The 16,075-nt window shown below is 25.2% G+C and overlaps 2 protein-coding genes and 1 non-coding gene across 3 annotated transcripts; 2 read left to right on the plus strand and 1 right to left on the minus strand.

The window, feature by feature from the left end:
* Positions 1-9,267: 9,267 nt before the first annotated feature.
* Positions 9,268-11,422, plus strand: LOC101493538 (protein HHL1, chloroplastic). The gene is made up of 5 exons (XM_004502278.4): positions 9,268-9,678; positions 9,760-9,897; positions 10,449-10,535; positions 10,690-10,740; positions 10,993-11,422. The coding sequence occupies exons 1-5, from the start codon at positions 9,403-9,405 to the stop codon at positions 11,137-11,139; spliced, it is 699 nt and encodes a 232-aa protein (XP_004502335.1). The 5' UTR covers positions 9,268-9,402; the 3' UTR covers positions 11,140-11,422.
* Positions 9,977-10,048, minus strand: TRNAP-AGG (transfer RNA proline (anticodon AGG)). Its single transcript has one exon. It is a non-coding gene; the product is annotated as a tRNA-Pro (tRNA).
* Positions 11,423-12,466: 1,044 nt separating the features above from the next.
* LOC101493857 (small heat shock protein, chloroplastic-like) lies at positions 12,467-13,875 on the plus strand. The gene is made up of 2 exons (XM_004502279.4): positions 12,467-12,814; positions 13,159-13,875. Exons 1-2 carry the CDS (start codon positions 12,589-12,591, stop codon positions 13,659-13,661), a joined length of 729 nt encoding a protein of 242 aa, XP_004502336.1. The 5' UTR covers positions 12,467-12,588; the 3' UTR covers positions 13,662-13,875.
* Positions 13,876-16,075: the final 2,200 nt, after the last annotated feature.

Raw genomic sequence — 16,075 nt, forward strand, 5'->3', positions numbered from 1 at the left:
CATAGGCTGATGGAAAAAAGAAGCAGCCTAGCAACAAAACTGTGGACTGCAAAGGCTCTTAGTGTTACCAAGGAAGACTAGGTAGAAAGTGGTGGCTTCTTCTCTTACCTCTAATGCTCCCTTCTCGGTATTGGCAAATTCAGAACTGTTATTTTTTTGTTGTTGTCAAAATACACATTCAGATTTGATTAATCTGGACATAATTGAAGGTTTTTTGAGAAGATGAGAAGATAGGAAGCAGAAAAAGAAACAAAAAAAAAAAAATAGTCTTGTGGATTTTGACAAACGTCTATTTGTCACATCACTATTTATTAATTTTCTGCGTTTCTAAAAAAAAACATAATAAAACGTTCAAAATAACACAAATAATAAATATAATGGAATTTATTCAATTGTGCTTACATCTCTAGTAATAAAGTGAAATAATCTCCAAATAAATTATCCAACCTCCTTCTCTAACTCCTAACCATCTTCGCCATTACCAACTCTTCTTTCTCGACCAAATCACTCCTATGGTCTACAACCCTCTCGTTCTCTTTTACTCTTGCAACGATCAACTGAAGACACCACCATATCCAATGCTCTAAAAAAATCACTATCAAACATCTTAATCCATTCTACCCTCTTGTTGGACAAATAAACAACAACAAAACCCTCATAAACTGCAACGATGAAGGCGTCTCTTATGTAGAAGCAAAAGTAACAAATTACACCCTCAAAGACATTATTCAAAATCCAACAATCCCAAAAAAATTCAACTGTTTGATTCCATTTCAATTGGATGATATCACTGGTATATTACCTTCAATATTCAACTTTATTTTTTTAATTGTGATGGTATTGCAATTGGTGCCTATCTTTCTAATAAGTCGCTGATGATTTATCATTTTTCGTTTTCCTCATCAGTTGGATACATATTACTAGAAAATCAAATTTTCTACAACCAATTTTTGATTCTTCAAAGTTTTTTCCACCAAAATATATTTTAGGGTTTTTTATCCTAAAAGTGGTATCACTAAAGAAAACATAGTTTGCAAAATGTTTGTGTTTGTTGATGGTAAGAATGGGGTGGTATTAAGGCTTATGTTAGCTTGAAAGTGGAGAATATGGTCAAGTTTGAAGCTTATTGGAGTTACTTGCATGCGTGAATAAACCTACTTGTTCATTTGCTTGCTTTTAAAAAAAAAATGAAGTTTTGTTGCATGGTGAAAGACTTGGATTTGAATTATTCAGATCCAACAACTCTATATTCAATGATAGCTTCTTTTTTTATGCCTAAACTTTCAAATTTTGTTTAGATTAACTAATTTAAATGTGTATTTTTACATGTCTAAATTGATCAATCTAGACATGTATTCTTGTATATTTGAAATTATAAAAAATGAGAATAGAAACACCCATAGTCTATAGTCTCTCTCTTGTACCATGCATCAGATTGATTCAAATTTGAAATTTAGTGTTATTAATAATGCTTATGTTATATTTTGAATTTATTAGTTGAATTTATATTTGATCATCTTATATGGACTCAAATTTGAAAACTGAAATTACAGTCTCTTTTCTTTGTCCTTTAGTAAAATCATAAAAAATAAATATGGCGAAAATTTAATTAGAGTTCAGAATTTGATAAAGTGTTGTGTTTTGATTAGTGAGATGAAAAAGAGACAATAAGTTATACGGGGTTATTTTAGTACCAAATTTGAATAGTTTGCTCTCGTAAAAATATAAATCAATTTTTGATGCATTTTTCCACCTTGCTTTAGGCCTCTTCAATTTGGTGCCGCCTGTGTCTTTTCATCTTCCACGTGTATGGCTTCTGCCTCACTCTTTTTCTCACTCATTTTTCAATATCTACCTATAATAGTAAACTGCATCAAAATATCATATTTATCCTTAAATTTTTCTTTTATCTATGTCAAATATTGAGGGTTATTATTATAATTTAATTTTCATTTAATGTATATACTAGAATGGTAAACTGCGCCAAAATTTCATATTTGTCCTTATTTTTTAACTACCTCAAATATTGGGTTCATAACTGTAATTTTAGCTTAAAAACAGCACAGTAGATCAACAGTACATCAACGAATCTGAAATCTCTATCAACACATTAATGGTAATTAAATTCAGACTCACTGCAAAAAAAAAAAAAAACTCATAATGAATAGAATAAAAATCCCTATAATGAATATGGTACCAAGACAAATAATTAGCTACTCCGCTCCGTCACTACCTATGTAATTATATTTTTATTTATTTATTTATTGTGTTAATGTTTAATTTAATTAATTATTTTATTTTATATTTTAATATTATTTGACCACTACAATATTTATAATTAAAAGATAAATGTTTGTAAATTTTTTTAAGAATTTGATTATGATGAATAGGTTAATATAATTGTGATTTTACAACTACAAGTTATGTCTTATTAATCGCGACTTTATAATTATACTTGCAACTTCCTATCAATTGTTTTTACATATCACGAATAATATTATTGTATAATTTGCAACTTCATAAAGTATTATTATAAATATTTGAATGCGTATTGTAATGAGTGTTCATTTAGAATATTTTGAGTTAAAAAATATTTTAGTTTATAATACTTTACGATTGAATATAAGATATTTTGATAATTTTTAAATTTAATTACAACAATATCATTTATTTATCGATCCATTTTAGTTAAAGCGTGGATAATGTATATGAGAACAGACACTTATATACTCAGAGCGTAAGGATACAAGTATTAAAATAGATACCTAATAAAGTACGGGGTACGAGTATGAGTATTTTATTAAATCGCATATATGAGGATAGGTACTCTTATCCATTATCTTCCCTATAATTATTCATTTTTAAACCCCAGACATCCAACTTCTTTTATTCAAAAAAATAATAATTCAAAAAAACAAAAAAAACTTATGTTATTCTTCTCTCTCAAATGAATAATGTATTAAATCATCGGCAACAAAAATTTATATTTATAAAAAGTATAATTTCCATTTTTTGCTATGCTTTTTTATGTATCATTGCAAATTTTTAATTATAATTGACATTAAAATAAATAAATGAAAGACTGTCCATGATATATAAAAAAAATACATGAAAAATATAATTCATAAAAAATAAAAACGAATTTTTGTTATTAACAAATATTAAACAAATTATGAGATAAATGATTTGCTATTGATACTTAAAAATACGAAAAAAATATATTTTATTTTACGAATTGTTTTAGTGACATCATACCTTCCTTCTTACTTCGCCTCCTCGGTTAACCGTTCGTCAACCATCGTACACAATTTATTTGTTAATAACAAAACTGGGTTTCATATTTTTAGAGTGATAAAATTAAAGCAACCGTGAGAAAAACTTTTATTTCTTGATTTGAGATTAATATTCGTGAGCTCTTATTTATCGATTTGATATTAATATTTTTGAGATAGTTGTGTACAACTTTGTTCTTATTGTGCCTAACAACTTTTTCTGATATATAGAACAATCGAACACCATTTTAAATTGAATCTGCAAAATGGTATAATAACAAGTATTAAACATTAATTCGAAAGGTTGACATCATCAATTACATTGGCAAATAGGTTCACATAAATTACTTGAATGGTAAATTTATTTATTTTATTTTATTTATAAAAAAGATTACTATTTTGTATATATATATATATATATTATTGTTTATTTTTCTAAATTTTGTCTCAAAAAAATTGTAAATTTGTCTATGTATATTTCTATCGTCTTAGGTAAGATTTATCCTACTAAATCGGATTCTAAATTATCTCATAAACAATTGTTGTCAGTCTTAATAATGTACTAAATCCGATTTTAAATTCTCTCCTAGTTGTTGCTCGTATAATTTTGATTGTAAATTGTATATAAAACAGTGTTGCCACATAGTTATATTAAAGAAAAAAATAATAATTTATGTAAGTAAATATAAAATTTATTTAAGTTAGCCATGAATTAAATTTAATGTTTTGAAGAGAAAATAATAATTTATTTAAGTAAATATAAAATTTATTTAGGAATTAAAAAAAATACAATTTGTTATATCAATTTGACAATTTTTATTGTAAGTAATAGGTTTTTCAAACTTCAAATACACTATTTTAACAAATTTATTACATCACGATTTGACGAGTTGACAATTCTGTGAAAGTGTGTAATAATTTATCTAAAACTGCTATTTTAAATGGTTACATTTTAATTTTTTACTAATATACTATATATTTTACCTTCTAAATTTATTATTAAATATCATGCAAATTCAAAAGAATTGAAAGGATTCATGAAAGATTAACGAAGACTGACATTCAAAGATAAAAAATAATCATAGTTTTATGTGTATTCCATTTTTTTTTTGTAATGGAAAGATTTTTTTTTTTTTTAGTATTTTGTGAATAGTACCAGAATGAAAAATATTTTACCACTTGATACAACCAAATTTATATGAGTTATTAAATGTCATGTATTTCATATAAATAACGTACTATGTTGAATAATAAAAATAAAAATTCATTATTAAGTTACTTACTCATTTTTACATTTACTTATTTACTTAATTTATATATGTCATGTCCATTATTTAAAAAAAAAATTATTTTATCTAACCTAATTATTTAATTTTTTTAATAATTATTATTTTTATTTGTTTAAAATTAAAAGTATTGTTTTATAGTAAGTTTTTTTGGAAACAAAAAAGATTTTTTGGAGAATTCAAAAATAAGACATCATCATTAAGATTAAAAACTGGTGTTGGAGTCATGCTTAATGATTAAAAAGTGGTATTGGAGTCATGCTTGCCATGAATTAAATTTAATGTTTTGAAGAGAAAATAATAATTTATTTAAGTAAATATAAAATTTATTTAGGAATTAAAAAAAATACAATTTGTTATATCAATTTGACAATTTTTATTGTAAGTAATAGGTTTTTCAAACTTCAAATACACTATTTTAACAAATTTATTACATCACGATTTGACGAGTTGACAATTCTGTGAAAGTGTGTAATAATTTATCTAAAACTGCTATTTTAAATGGTTACATTTTAATTTTTTACTAATATACTATATATTTTACCTTCTAAATTTATTATTAAATATCATGCAAATTCAAAAGAATTGAAAGGATTCATGAAAGATTAACGAAGACTGACATTCAAAGATAAAAAATAATCATAGTTTTATGTGTATTCCATTTTTTTTTTGTAATGGAAAGATTTTTTTTTTTTTTAGTATTTTGTGAATAGTACCAGAATGAAAAATATTTTACCACTTGATACAACCAAATTTATATGAGTTATTAAATGTCATGTATTTCATATAAATAACGTACTATGTTGAATAATAAAAATAAAAATTCATTATTAAGTTACTTACTCATTTTTACATTTACTTATTTACTTAATTTATATATGTCATGTCCATTATTTAAAAAAAAAATTATTTTATCTAACCTAATTATTTAATTTTTTTAATAATTATTATTTTTATTTGTTTAAAATTAAAAGTATTGTTTTATAGTAAGTTTTTTTGGAAACAAAAAAGATTTTTTGGAGAATTCAAAAATAAGACATCATCATTAAGATTAAAAACTGGTGTTGGAGTCATGCTTAATGATTAAAAAGTGGTATTGGAGTCATGCTTTTGATCAGTACTATTGACAGGATATCACATAATGTAAATTCGAGTTGCTTTAGATGCTTTCATTAGTTACCTTAAGGATATTATTATATTGAATTGAAAATTATTCTCGATGCCCATTTTATTATGTCTTTTCTATTTAGATATATTATTTCAATTGTAATTATTTTTACACAGTATTTTTAGAGAGTTTATAAAGTTTTTGAGATTTAAATAAAAATTAATTTCTATTGTAAAATTAATGTATGATTCACTATAAATAATATTAAGATCTTGTTGATATTCTACATCTATCGTTTAAATTTTAAAAAAAATTAATTTTATGTATTAATTATAAATAGTCGTATATAATTTTTTAATATTTATAAGTGAAAAAAAATTATATTGTATTTTTATATATTAATAAAAAATATTTGTTTCATATTTTTTTAATATTTATTAATAAAAAATTTATCCTTTATTTTTTTAATATTTATCCATAAAAATAATTTATTCCGTATTTTTTTATGACAATTTTTCAATTACAACTGACATTAAAGAAATTAAGATTTTTTTGAGTAAAAAAAATGAATAATTTTTTGAAATCATATAAATTAATTTTCAATTGTCACTGCTTAGTATTCAGGTGAAGTAAAGTATAGTTACTTTGATGTTTTTGGTCATTAACTTTTAATAAAAATTTATTATTAAGTTATTTACTCATTATTAAGTTACTATGTTGAATAATACAAATAAAAATTCATTATTTACTATGTTGAATAATAAAAAAAAATTATTATTAAGTTACTTACTTATTTTTACATTTATTAATTTACTTAATTTATATATGTCATGTCTATTATTTTAAAAATTCTTATTTTATCTAATTTAATTATTTAACTTTTTTTTAATAATTATTGTTTTTATTTGTTTAAAATTAAAGTATTGTTTTATAGTAAGTTTGTTTGGAAAGAAAATATTCTTTGGAAAATTAAAAAATAAGGCATTATCATTACGATTAAAGAGTAGCGTCTTTATTGTAAATTGTTTTTTTAAGTCAATTTATATATTTAATGTCAATAAAATTTATAAAAATTGATATATATATATATATATATATATTATTATAACAATTTATTTATTAAGATTGTACATTATGTTTATGCAATGGATTATACACTAATATAATTAAAAGCTAATGACCGAAAACATAAATGTAACTATACTTTACTTCACGTGAATACTAAGTAGTGACAATTGAAAATTAATTTATATGATTTCAAAAAGGTATAATTTTCATTTTTTTACTCAAAAAAATCTTCATTTCTTTAATGTCAGTTGTAATTGAAAAGTTGTGTTAAAAAATACGGAATAAATTATTTTATGGATAAATATTAAAAAAAATAAAGGATAAATTCTTTATTAATAAATATTAAAAAAAATATAAGACAAACATTTCTCATTAATATATAAAAATACAATATAAATTTTTTTCACTTATAAATATTAAAAAATTCTATACGACTATTTATAATTAATACATAAAATTATTATTATTTTTAAATTTAAACGAGATAGATGTAGAATATCAACAAGACCTTAATATTATTAAGAGTGAATCATACATTAATTTTACAATAGAAATTAATTTTTATTTAAATCTCTAAAACTTTATAAACTCTAAAAATACTGTTTAAAAATAATTACAATTGAAATAATATATCTAAATAGAAAAGACAAATGGGCATAGAAAATAATTTTCAATTCAATATAATAATATCCTTAAGCTAGCAAATGAAAGCATCTAAAGTAACTCGGATTTACTTGATGTGAATACATATTATTGTCAATTGAAACTTAATATACATGGTTTCGGAAAAGTCTATTTTTTTTTTCTTCATGAAAGTTTAATTTTAACGTTAGTTGTAGTTAAAATTTTATACCACCGATACATTAAACAAAATATGAAATAAATATTTATATGAATAAATATAAAAAAAATCATTAAATAAATATTAAACAAAATATGTGATGAATTTTTATAATTAATAAATATTAATAAAATATGTGACAAATATTTTCGAACAATACATATTTAAAATACCACCAACGTGTAACGTTAATATTATTTAGAGCGAATTGTATTTTAATTTTACATTAAAAATTAAGAATTGTTTGAATATAAAATTTCATAATTTATATTTTTTAAGTTATAGTTTAATTGACAAATGTCAATATTGTTAAATTGAATGTATTATCTTCAAGATTTATAGTTGTGTGAATTAATTGTGATGAAGTTTAAAAAAAAAATCATAACTAACATAAAAATTAATTATTAAATATAGTATAAAAATTATAATTTACTTATAAATTATATATAGAAAAAATGTGTTTTTAATCAATCTATTGCATTTATTAACACAATCAATTTATTATACATATATTTTTGTTGATCAAAATTTAATCTAATTTAAAATGTGTTTCGATGCACCACAATACACATATTTTGTTAGTTATCATTAGAAATTAATTTCTTTACAATATTACTTTATACAAGCTTCTAATTAACAACGTGATATAGTTTTTTAGTTGTTATAAAAAATTAATACAGTTTTCATAATTTTGATAAATCTTTTGATTAAAACTCTTATCTATATATATTTTTATTCCACGTAATTTTTCCCTAATAACTAGTGATATTATTAATAAATCAATAATTAATATTGAACTTTGAAAACAATAAGTAAATAATTAATATTACCAACAAAACGATAAGTAAATAGAAATATAAATTTTCTACATACAAAAGCTATAAGTAAAAAGGAATAGAGGAACAATTGTTTACTTTAGTTTTACGTAAACGTTCAATTAAAATTGAGTAATTTTAAAAAAAATTATTACTATATATATATATATATATATATATATATATGATTGATTATTATTGAACGATCATGTAAAATTACTTTATATCGTCCACACATATATAATCGTTGTACTCTTTTATAATAAATATAAATATTTAAAATAAAAATTAAAGTTAATAATTAACATATATTTTATATACAACATGAATAAACTGTATACGATTGAATATTAATTATTATTGAGGTATTTCATATTTTTTTAGATCAAAACACTATTCTACTATTCTATTTTTTTAAAATTATTTATTATTATTATTATTAATGTGCATATTGATATTTATCTGCTTTCTTTTTACAAAATAATGAAATTTACAAATTTTTTATAAGTATTTAAAAGATACTCAATTAGAAATTGAATAAAGATCATAATATAGTTTAACTTCAAATCCAAATTTTTTTATTTAATGTAAATTAATTATAATAAAAAAATGAGAATGATAAATGCTCGAGTCTTATTATTTGATTAGAGTTTTGATATAATATACGAAAAAGTATCTTTAAGAAAAGTGAAATCTTTAAATGAACATGATTTGAGGGAGTAGTCTACATATTTGCATGCGAGTACTTTTGTAAAAAAAATAATGTCTAAATATTATTATTAAGAGTGTAGAATATCCTTGCATAGTAGTATATATCAATAAAATGATATTATTATTTCTATTATTAAAAACAAAAAAAATAAAAAATTGATAAAGATGAGGATGAAAAAGGTGAAGTAGTGGATTTCAATGTTTGTATTGAAGCCTTCTCTCTCTACCCTATCCAGTTACTAAGTCAGTTATCATCACAAAATCTAATTTTGTGAGAAAGAGAGGGAAACCATCAAAAGGCATGGAAGTGGGAATGTCGTTAAACGCACTCGTTCGCCCTCCTCTCTCAAGTTCAGGTTCAAGGTTCCATGACGACTCGTCGTTCAGCCATTTTCTATTTTCCATTCCCAGACACACTTCCGGAAAAACTCATCAACGACAACATGTATTAGTCGTTGAAGCAAAGGGTAAAAAAGGAATGATGTCTCGTCAATTTCAGCGCCCTCCCCCTCCTCCCTTACCCAAAATTGAAGACGATGGTAACCCCAAATTCGTCATCTTCATTCGCATGGCCAATGTAATCACCAATCAATCCTATTAAACCGTTCAATTTATTAAATATTACTATTCTCTCATCATTTTCCAATTTCATCATCAGGTATACCTTTGGTACCCTCTTAGTATTGTATCGGGTGGCACCACTGCCAAAATTATGGTTGCTGCAAAAGATAATTTCCTCGGCAAATATATCTACAAAGATACACTTGACAGAAATCTTGCTGCTGTTATCTACAAAGTATGTTTTTGTTATTTCTTAATTAATTATGTTATTTCTGTTTAGAAAAGTTAATCAGTGATAATTAAAATCATAAAAAGGGGCATTCCGAGAATTGAACTCGGGACCTCTCGCACCCTAAGCGAGAATCATACCACTAGACCAAATGCCCATTGATGTTAAGATCACTGTGTTGTTTGTAAATGAACAATTCTTTATTTTGATGGTAAAATCTGGGTGATGTGTGTGAATGCTTGATAACGTTTTATGAATCACTAACTCATAGAGAGCGAACACGTACCGGTAGTAATTTGAGAAAATGGAAGTGATTGAATGTAACTACACCAAACGTGTTGGTGTTGTGTCGGATACCAAACAAGCCTTTTCAATTTTAAAATTTGGTGCTACATAAATGACATTGGTTTGTTCTTTAAAAATGATATGTTTATGAGTGTGGAGCTCTTATTAACCTTTATGGATATCCTGTATATTATTAATTATGTTGGGGTTGTGTTTTCTTGGTCATGCATTGTCCTGTGTTTGTCACTCACTGCTTGCTTCAATTCAAATAGGATGAGAAAGAGATACAGAAATCTGCATTCAAACAACATCGAACGCTGCGGTCAGCTACTGAATTCAGATATGGCTACAAACTTGTTGTGAGAAATGCTCCCATACTGCTGTACATATATTTTATAAAATCAATTTTTTTCAGTTTTCCAGTATAGGAAATATAGTATTTAGAAACGTTAGTAGATGAATTCTGCGGGACTTTTCTTTTGTTTATTAACTTTCGCAGATGATGAATTTCAGGAGAATTATAACAATGTAAGAGCTGCACTTTCAACCACTGATGTTATTGAGGTGATATTCTTTATTTGTTCTTTATCACCAAATCACCATCTTAACTATTGTATTGCTAAGAGATAGTTAGTTGAAGTTTTTAACAGAATTTCAAACCTTATACTGCATTAGAGACTTATATGTTGTTCAAATACAACAAAGAAGAACCCTAGCTGTTCATGCAACTATATTTTTTTTTTCAAATATTGAGGAAGAAGATTTTTGGATGTATTCCCACTGATATATTTTGTGTTATGCCTATACAACTCGCAGCTTCCTACGCCAGATAAACTAAAAACTGTACTTGATAAAGTGAAAGACTTTTTTGGAGATGCAAAGGAGTCTTTTGGGAAGATAACAGCATTAGGCACTACCACTACTGAGGAGGAAGAGGAAGATTCAAAAGAAAAATCTAAGTGAGTTTTTACGTCTAGTTGGTCTAAACAATGACCCTCAGAGAGCTTCATGCTGTTTGTAGATTGGTTAATGTTACTTCTGTTTTGTTCTTATACCTCACCCAACTTCACAATTTTATATGTTCTGATGAGTAGTGATCACTCATTTATGTTTTGATCCGTAATGCATTTGGACATATAGATTGTAGGACATGACCATATAATGGCATAATTATCAGCTCAAGTGATTCCTGGAACTGTTGTACAAATTACGTGTTGTAATATTCATGGATTTTTTTCCACAGGTATTCATTTTGTTGATCAGGAATGTTAATTTTGTTCATTTCCTCTGATATGATCAAGAAAATTGAGTTGCTTTTTTATTTATTTATTTATTTATCTAAAACAAGTTCTAGCAACATAATAACACTTCTAATCAACTAAAGTAGTGGAAAATAAATCAGATGTAGAAGAAACTAATATATGACATGAATATTTTGTAAAAGAATTGGATCCTACCAATACAGTTCTCTATCACCACCTACGTTTGAAGGAGAAAAAAAAGTTTTGTATTCAGACAACTCAATGCTAATTGAATTACAAAACGGTTTGTCATTGTTGGACTTAGTAGATTGAGTTGGATAGCAAGATCAGTCTATATTTCTAAAATAATTAGACATGCTTATGTTGATTTAGGATTGGTAGTATATGATGGAAAAGAATGAAATGAATGGAATACTATAACATCCATATTTTTTACATTATAACTAGCATATTTCATTTCAATCCTCTTCATTCCATCCTATAATCCAAACATACCTTTAGATTTAGTCACGTTTGTTCATCGTTACTTATGCTTACACACATATAACAAAAGAAACAACATAAAACAAGGTTATTATCTGTGTTCAATTCCTTGTCTAAAGCATCCTAAACAGATATGCATGTGATTGTTGTAATTTAAGGTCCAACAACAATATATATCCTCTAACATACTACAGGGTGTTTGGTATAGAATCGAGGTAACAAAACAACAACAAAATACCCTCAAAATATATGAAGATAATTTTCACCTATGATATGTCAGATGTAGGAAATGTATGTAACCACAAGATTAAGTTGTGGTATATGCAAGTGCAACCTCACATTTAGCAGTTTAAGATTTATCTTACATTCATCATATATAGCATTAATCTCCTAGACTTGAAGTGATCCTCTATGAAATGTCTGGCTGTGGAAAAATCTAGAAAGTAGAATGGTACGTATATGGTAAGACCTCAGGTCCCCACCCACTGGTGCTTCCAACAGAGCAGTCCATGTCGTGCTTTCCAGAATCCTCCATCACTCATTTCCAAATTTGTATATATTTCAGAACTAAACTCACTACCACAAACACATATTTACTTCATAAAAAACAAGCAACAATTAATACTTGTGATTATTTGTATCAACAACACTTCACCACTCAACAAAAATGGCACAATCTTTATCCTCTAATCTAGGTCTTAACCCGGCCATGGTTTCCAAGAGTTCATCAAGCACCTCAAGATCAACCCATTTTCTTCTATTGCAAAAGGTAAAGCCCCTCAGAGCCATGACAGGGGACGCAAGAGAAAAACTCAACCATGTCTCAAGAGACATCAACAATACCAACCACCAATCCCAACCCAAAAGAAGAACCGTTCCTTCCGCACCCATAGGTAAGTATTGATAATTTTTTGCTCTTCATGATAAGTTTGGATAACTGGCTTTATTAGAACCAGCTTGTTACGTTTTTTTGCTAAAAGAATCAGTTTTTAAAAAACAGCTTTCTAAAACTGCTTAAATGAGAATTTATTTTTAAAAGTTTATAAAAAAAATCATTTTTGATAACTGATTTTATATAAAAAAAAAATGATTTTTATTACAAGAAGATAAACCCAAAATAATTTCTACTTTTCTATTAATTATTTGTATAAACTCTTTCTAAGTGTCTCATAAGTGCTTAAGTTTAAATAAATCAATTAAAACACATACTTAATTAATCGGACACATTAAAAAGCAGGGTTATGGGATCGATTTCCTACAGCAAGAACAGTACAAGAGATGATGGAGACAATGGAAAGAATGATGGAAGATCCATTTGCAATGAGCACACTTGAGTGGCCATCATCACCTCTTCCAAGTGAAGGAGCAGGTGGATATCGAAGGAGGGGAAGAACACCATGGGAGATTAAAGAAGGAGAAATTGAATACAAGATGAGGTTTGACATGCCTGGTATGAAAAAAGAAGATGTGAAAGTGTGGGTTGAAGAGAAGAAGATGCTTGTGGTTAAAGCTGAGAAGGGATCCAAGAAGAAGAAGATTGGAGAAGAAGAGATGGTGAAAGAAGAAGGAGATGTTGATGAATGGTGTTCTAAGAGCTATGGTAGATATAGTGGCAGAATTGTTTTGCCTCAGAATGTGGAGTTTGAGAATATTAAGGCAGAGGTTAAGGATGGTGTTCTTTACATTATAATTCCTAAGGCTTCTAGCTCCTCCAAAGTCTTGAATTCTAGTGTTCAATGATTCTTATTTTTTAATGTGCTCATGTTAATAAGGTTATAGATTTTGATTTAGATATAGATATAGATAGAGTTTCACCTTTTTGTAAGAAAATGCTCTTTGAATTAGTTGTGTCTCTTTTATTTCCACACGAAATTTGTAAATATTCATCAATTTAATTCTTAAAATAACAGTGTCTCTTAAATTAAAAAATATAATCAGTTTAGTTTTTTTTTTCTTCCAATTTTGCACTATAATTTTAAAGGTTTATGATTATTTCAATGTAGCAAAAAATTATTTAAGTCAATATGTAGCTATTGAAAAATATAATTACGATGTATGTGTTTTATTGATTTTGATAAACATTTATTATTAAAATATTTTAGAGGAAGGACTAAATTTATTGTTATTTAATTTAAGAGATTAATTTATTATTAAGTAAATTTAAGAGATTAAATTATCCATATAACTTCAGTGATTAAAATATCTATTTACTCCGTAAACAAGATAAAGAATTGGATCGTAAATCTTACGCTTTGAATCTCATTTTCTAGTGAGGAATTTAGTTATTGGATTTGCCTAGTTGAAGTTTCTTAGCGAAATTCATTATCCTTTTGCAATTTTCTTTTAGCCTTATTTTAATGGAGAAAAAACAAATAAAACATAGGAGAGGAACATACTCCCTTAACTCTTTGTTAAGGACTAAACTAATAATAATATTTAACTATAATAATATCATCAGATCTTAAATATTGTGGAAGTTATGTTTTTATTTTAAAAATTAAACTCTTAATACAATTAATATTTTTATTTTTATTGATTCTCAAAATTAATCATCATATTTTAAAAGTGATGATTTTAGTCTTTATATAATTTTTTAATTAACGGATAATGACATGATATGATTTAAATAAGATATAATGATCTAAAATATAAAATTAAAATAAAATACTGTAAAACATAGATTTCCAACTTCAAAACTTATTTATATTTTTAATTTAATTAATAGTATATAAATACTTAATGCATATATATAATTTTATATCATATAATTATATGTTACTTCATTAAAAATATATCAAATCGTTATTTTTTAGTTCAGACGAAGGAAATAAAACTACAATGTAGTCTAAAATTTTAATTTCTATAAAATTTGGAAATTTTAATTTTAGTCTCTAAATTTTTTTTCTGACTTTTTAGTTGATAAATTTTTTTATTTACTTTTAATTTTTTGTTGTAAAAAAAGTGTTATTTTTAGTCTATAAAAAATATGTAGAAAATTAAAATAAATATTAAAACTGAATGAAAATATTATAGAAATTAAATTTAAAAAATTGTAAATTTATAAAGATTAAAAATATATTTAATAAAAAAATCACCTTATATTATTAATTTTTTTTGAAACTATCACTAATTGGAGCATGTGCTGTTGGACTAATAAGCCACATCATAACACAGAACATTGACGCAAGAATTTGCTTAGCGATGGTTAATTTAATCATTCCTAATCAAAAGGTGATAACGTCGTAGTCAGTCATAGTCGTTGAGAAGAGGTTGAGAACATAATAAGGGATATATCGATCGTTTTTTTCTTTCTTTCTTTGACAAAGGGTGCTGCATATCGAGTATGAATCATACTTTCTTATATAAAGCATTATTAATTATCAAAATGATTTTTATGGATTTCTAAAATGACATGAGATTAATTGTATCTCTCTCGCCAATTGAATACTATAGATTAGGGATATACAACATACCAGGACACCACCGAACCAATAAAATATTTAAATTTATGTGTGAATTTCTATGAATTGGTGGATTAGGTTAAAGATAACAACATAACTCGCAAGTGTTTGATTTGGGTGGAAAAAATTGATTTGATTGGACACGGGTGCAAATGCGAATTTTCCCTGAAATTAAAATTTGGGGGCGAAGACGGGTTTGGGGTGGTGATATCCACCTCGTACTCGAACCCGTTCCGCGAGTAATATTAATGTAGTTTTTTAATTTTATATATATACATATACATATTAAATATACTTAATATTTTTTAAATATTAAAAATTATAATTTTATCTCTATAAAAATATTTTTTAATTTTATTATTGTATAATAACAATTATTTTATTATATTAATTATAACAGATATAATTTTTAAATTTATAATTATATATATATATATATATATATATATATATATATATATTAATGGATGCAAGTGTGTATTTTCTCCGATTAGTCAGGTGCGGGGATGGATGATGCAAAATCTGTTTCCGTCCCGCCCAGTTGCCATGTCTAGGTTAGGCAGGTATAAAATAAGAGTTTAAATAGGTCTACACGATCGAATTGAGATGGTTAATTTAGATTCGTCGATACCCAAACCCGACTGAATTTATTATTATTATTATTATTATTATTATTATTATTATTATTATTAT

This window comes from Cicer arietinum, chromosome 5 (genome assembly GCF_000331145.2).
Source record: "Cicer arietinum cultivar CDC Frontier isolate Library 1 chromosome 5, Cicar.CDCFrontier_v2.0, whole genome shotgun sequence".
Classification (NCBI taxonomy): domain Eukaryota; kingdom Viridiplantae; phylum Streptophyta; class Magnoliopsida; order Fabales; family Fabaceae; genus Cicer; species Cicer arietinum.

What these genes read in the sequence shown, in the direction of transcription:
- LOC101493857 (XM_004502279.4), top strand. Translation starts at nt 12,589, where the DNA reads ATGGCACAATCTTTATCCTCTAATCTAGGTCTTAACCCGGCCATGGTT. An exon ending in CGTTCCTTCCGCACCCATAG is followed by an intron (nt 12,815 to 13,158) that starts GTAAGTATTGAT and finishes ATTAAAAAGCAG; the next exon opens with GGTTATGGGATCGATTTCCT.
- LOC101493538 (XM_004502278.4), top strand. Translation starts at nt 9,403, where the DNA reads ATGGAAGTGGGAATGTCGTTAAACGCACTCGTTCGCCCTCCTCTCTCA. An exon ending in TCTTCATTCGCATGGCCAAT is followed by an intron (nt 9,679 to 9,759) that starts GTAATCACCAAT and finishes TTTCATCATCAG; the next exon opens with GTATACCTTTGGTACCCTCT. An exon ending in TTGCTGCTGTTATCTACAAA is followed by an intron (nt 9,898 to 10,448) that starts GTATGTTTTTGT and finishes CAATTCAAATAG; the next exon opens with GATGAGAAAGAGATACAGAA.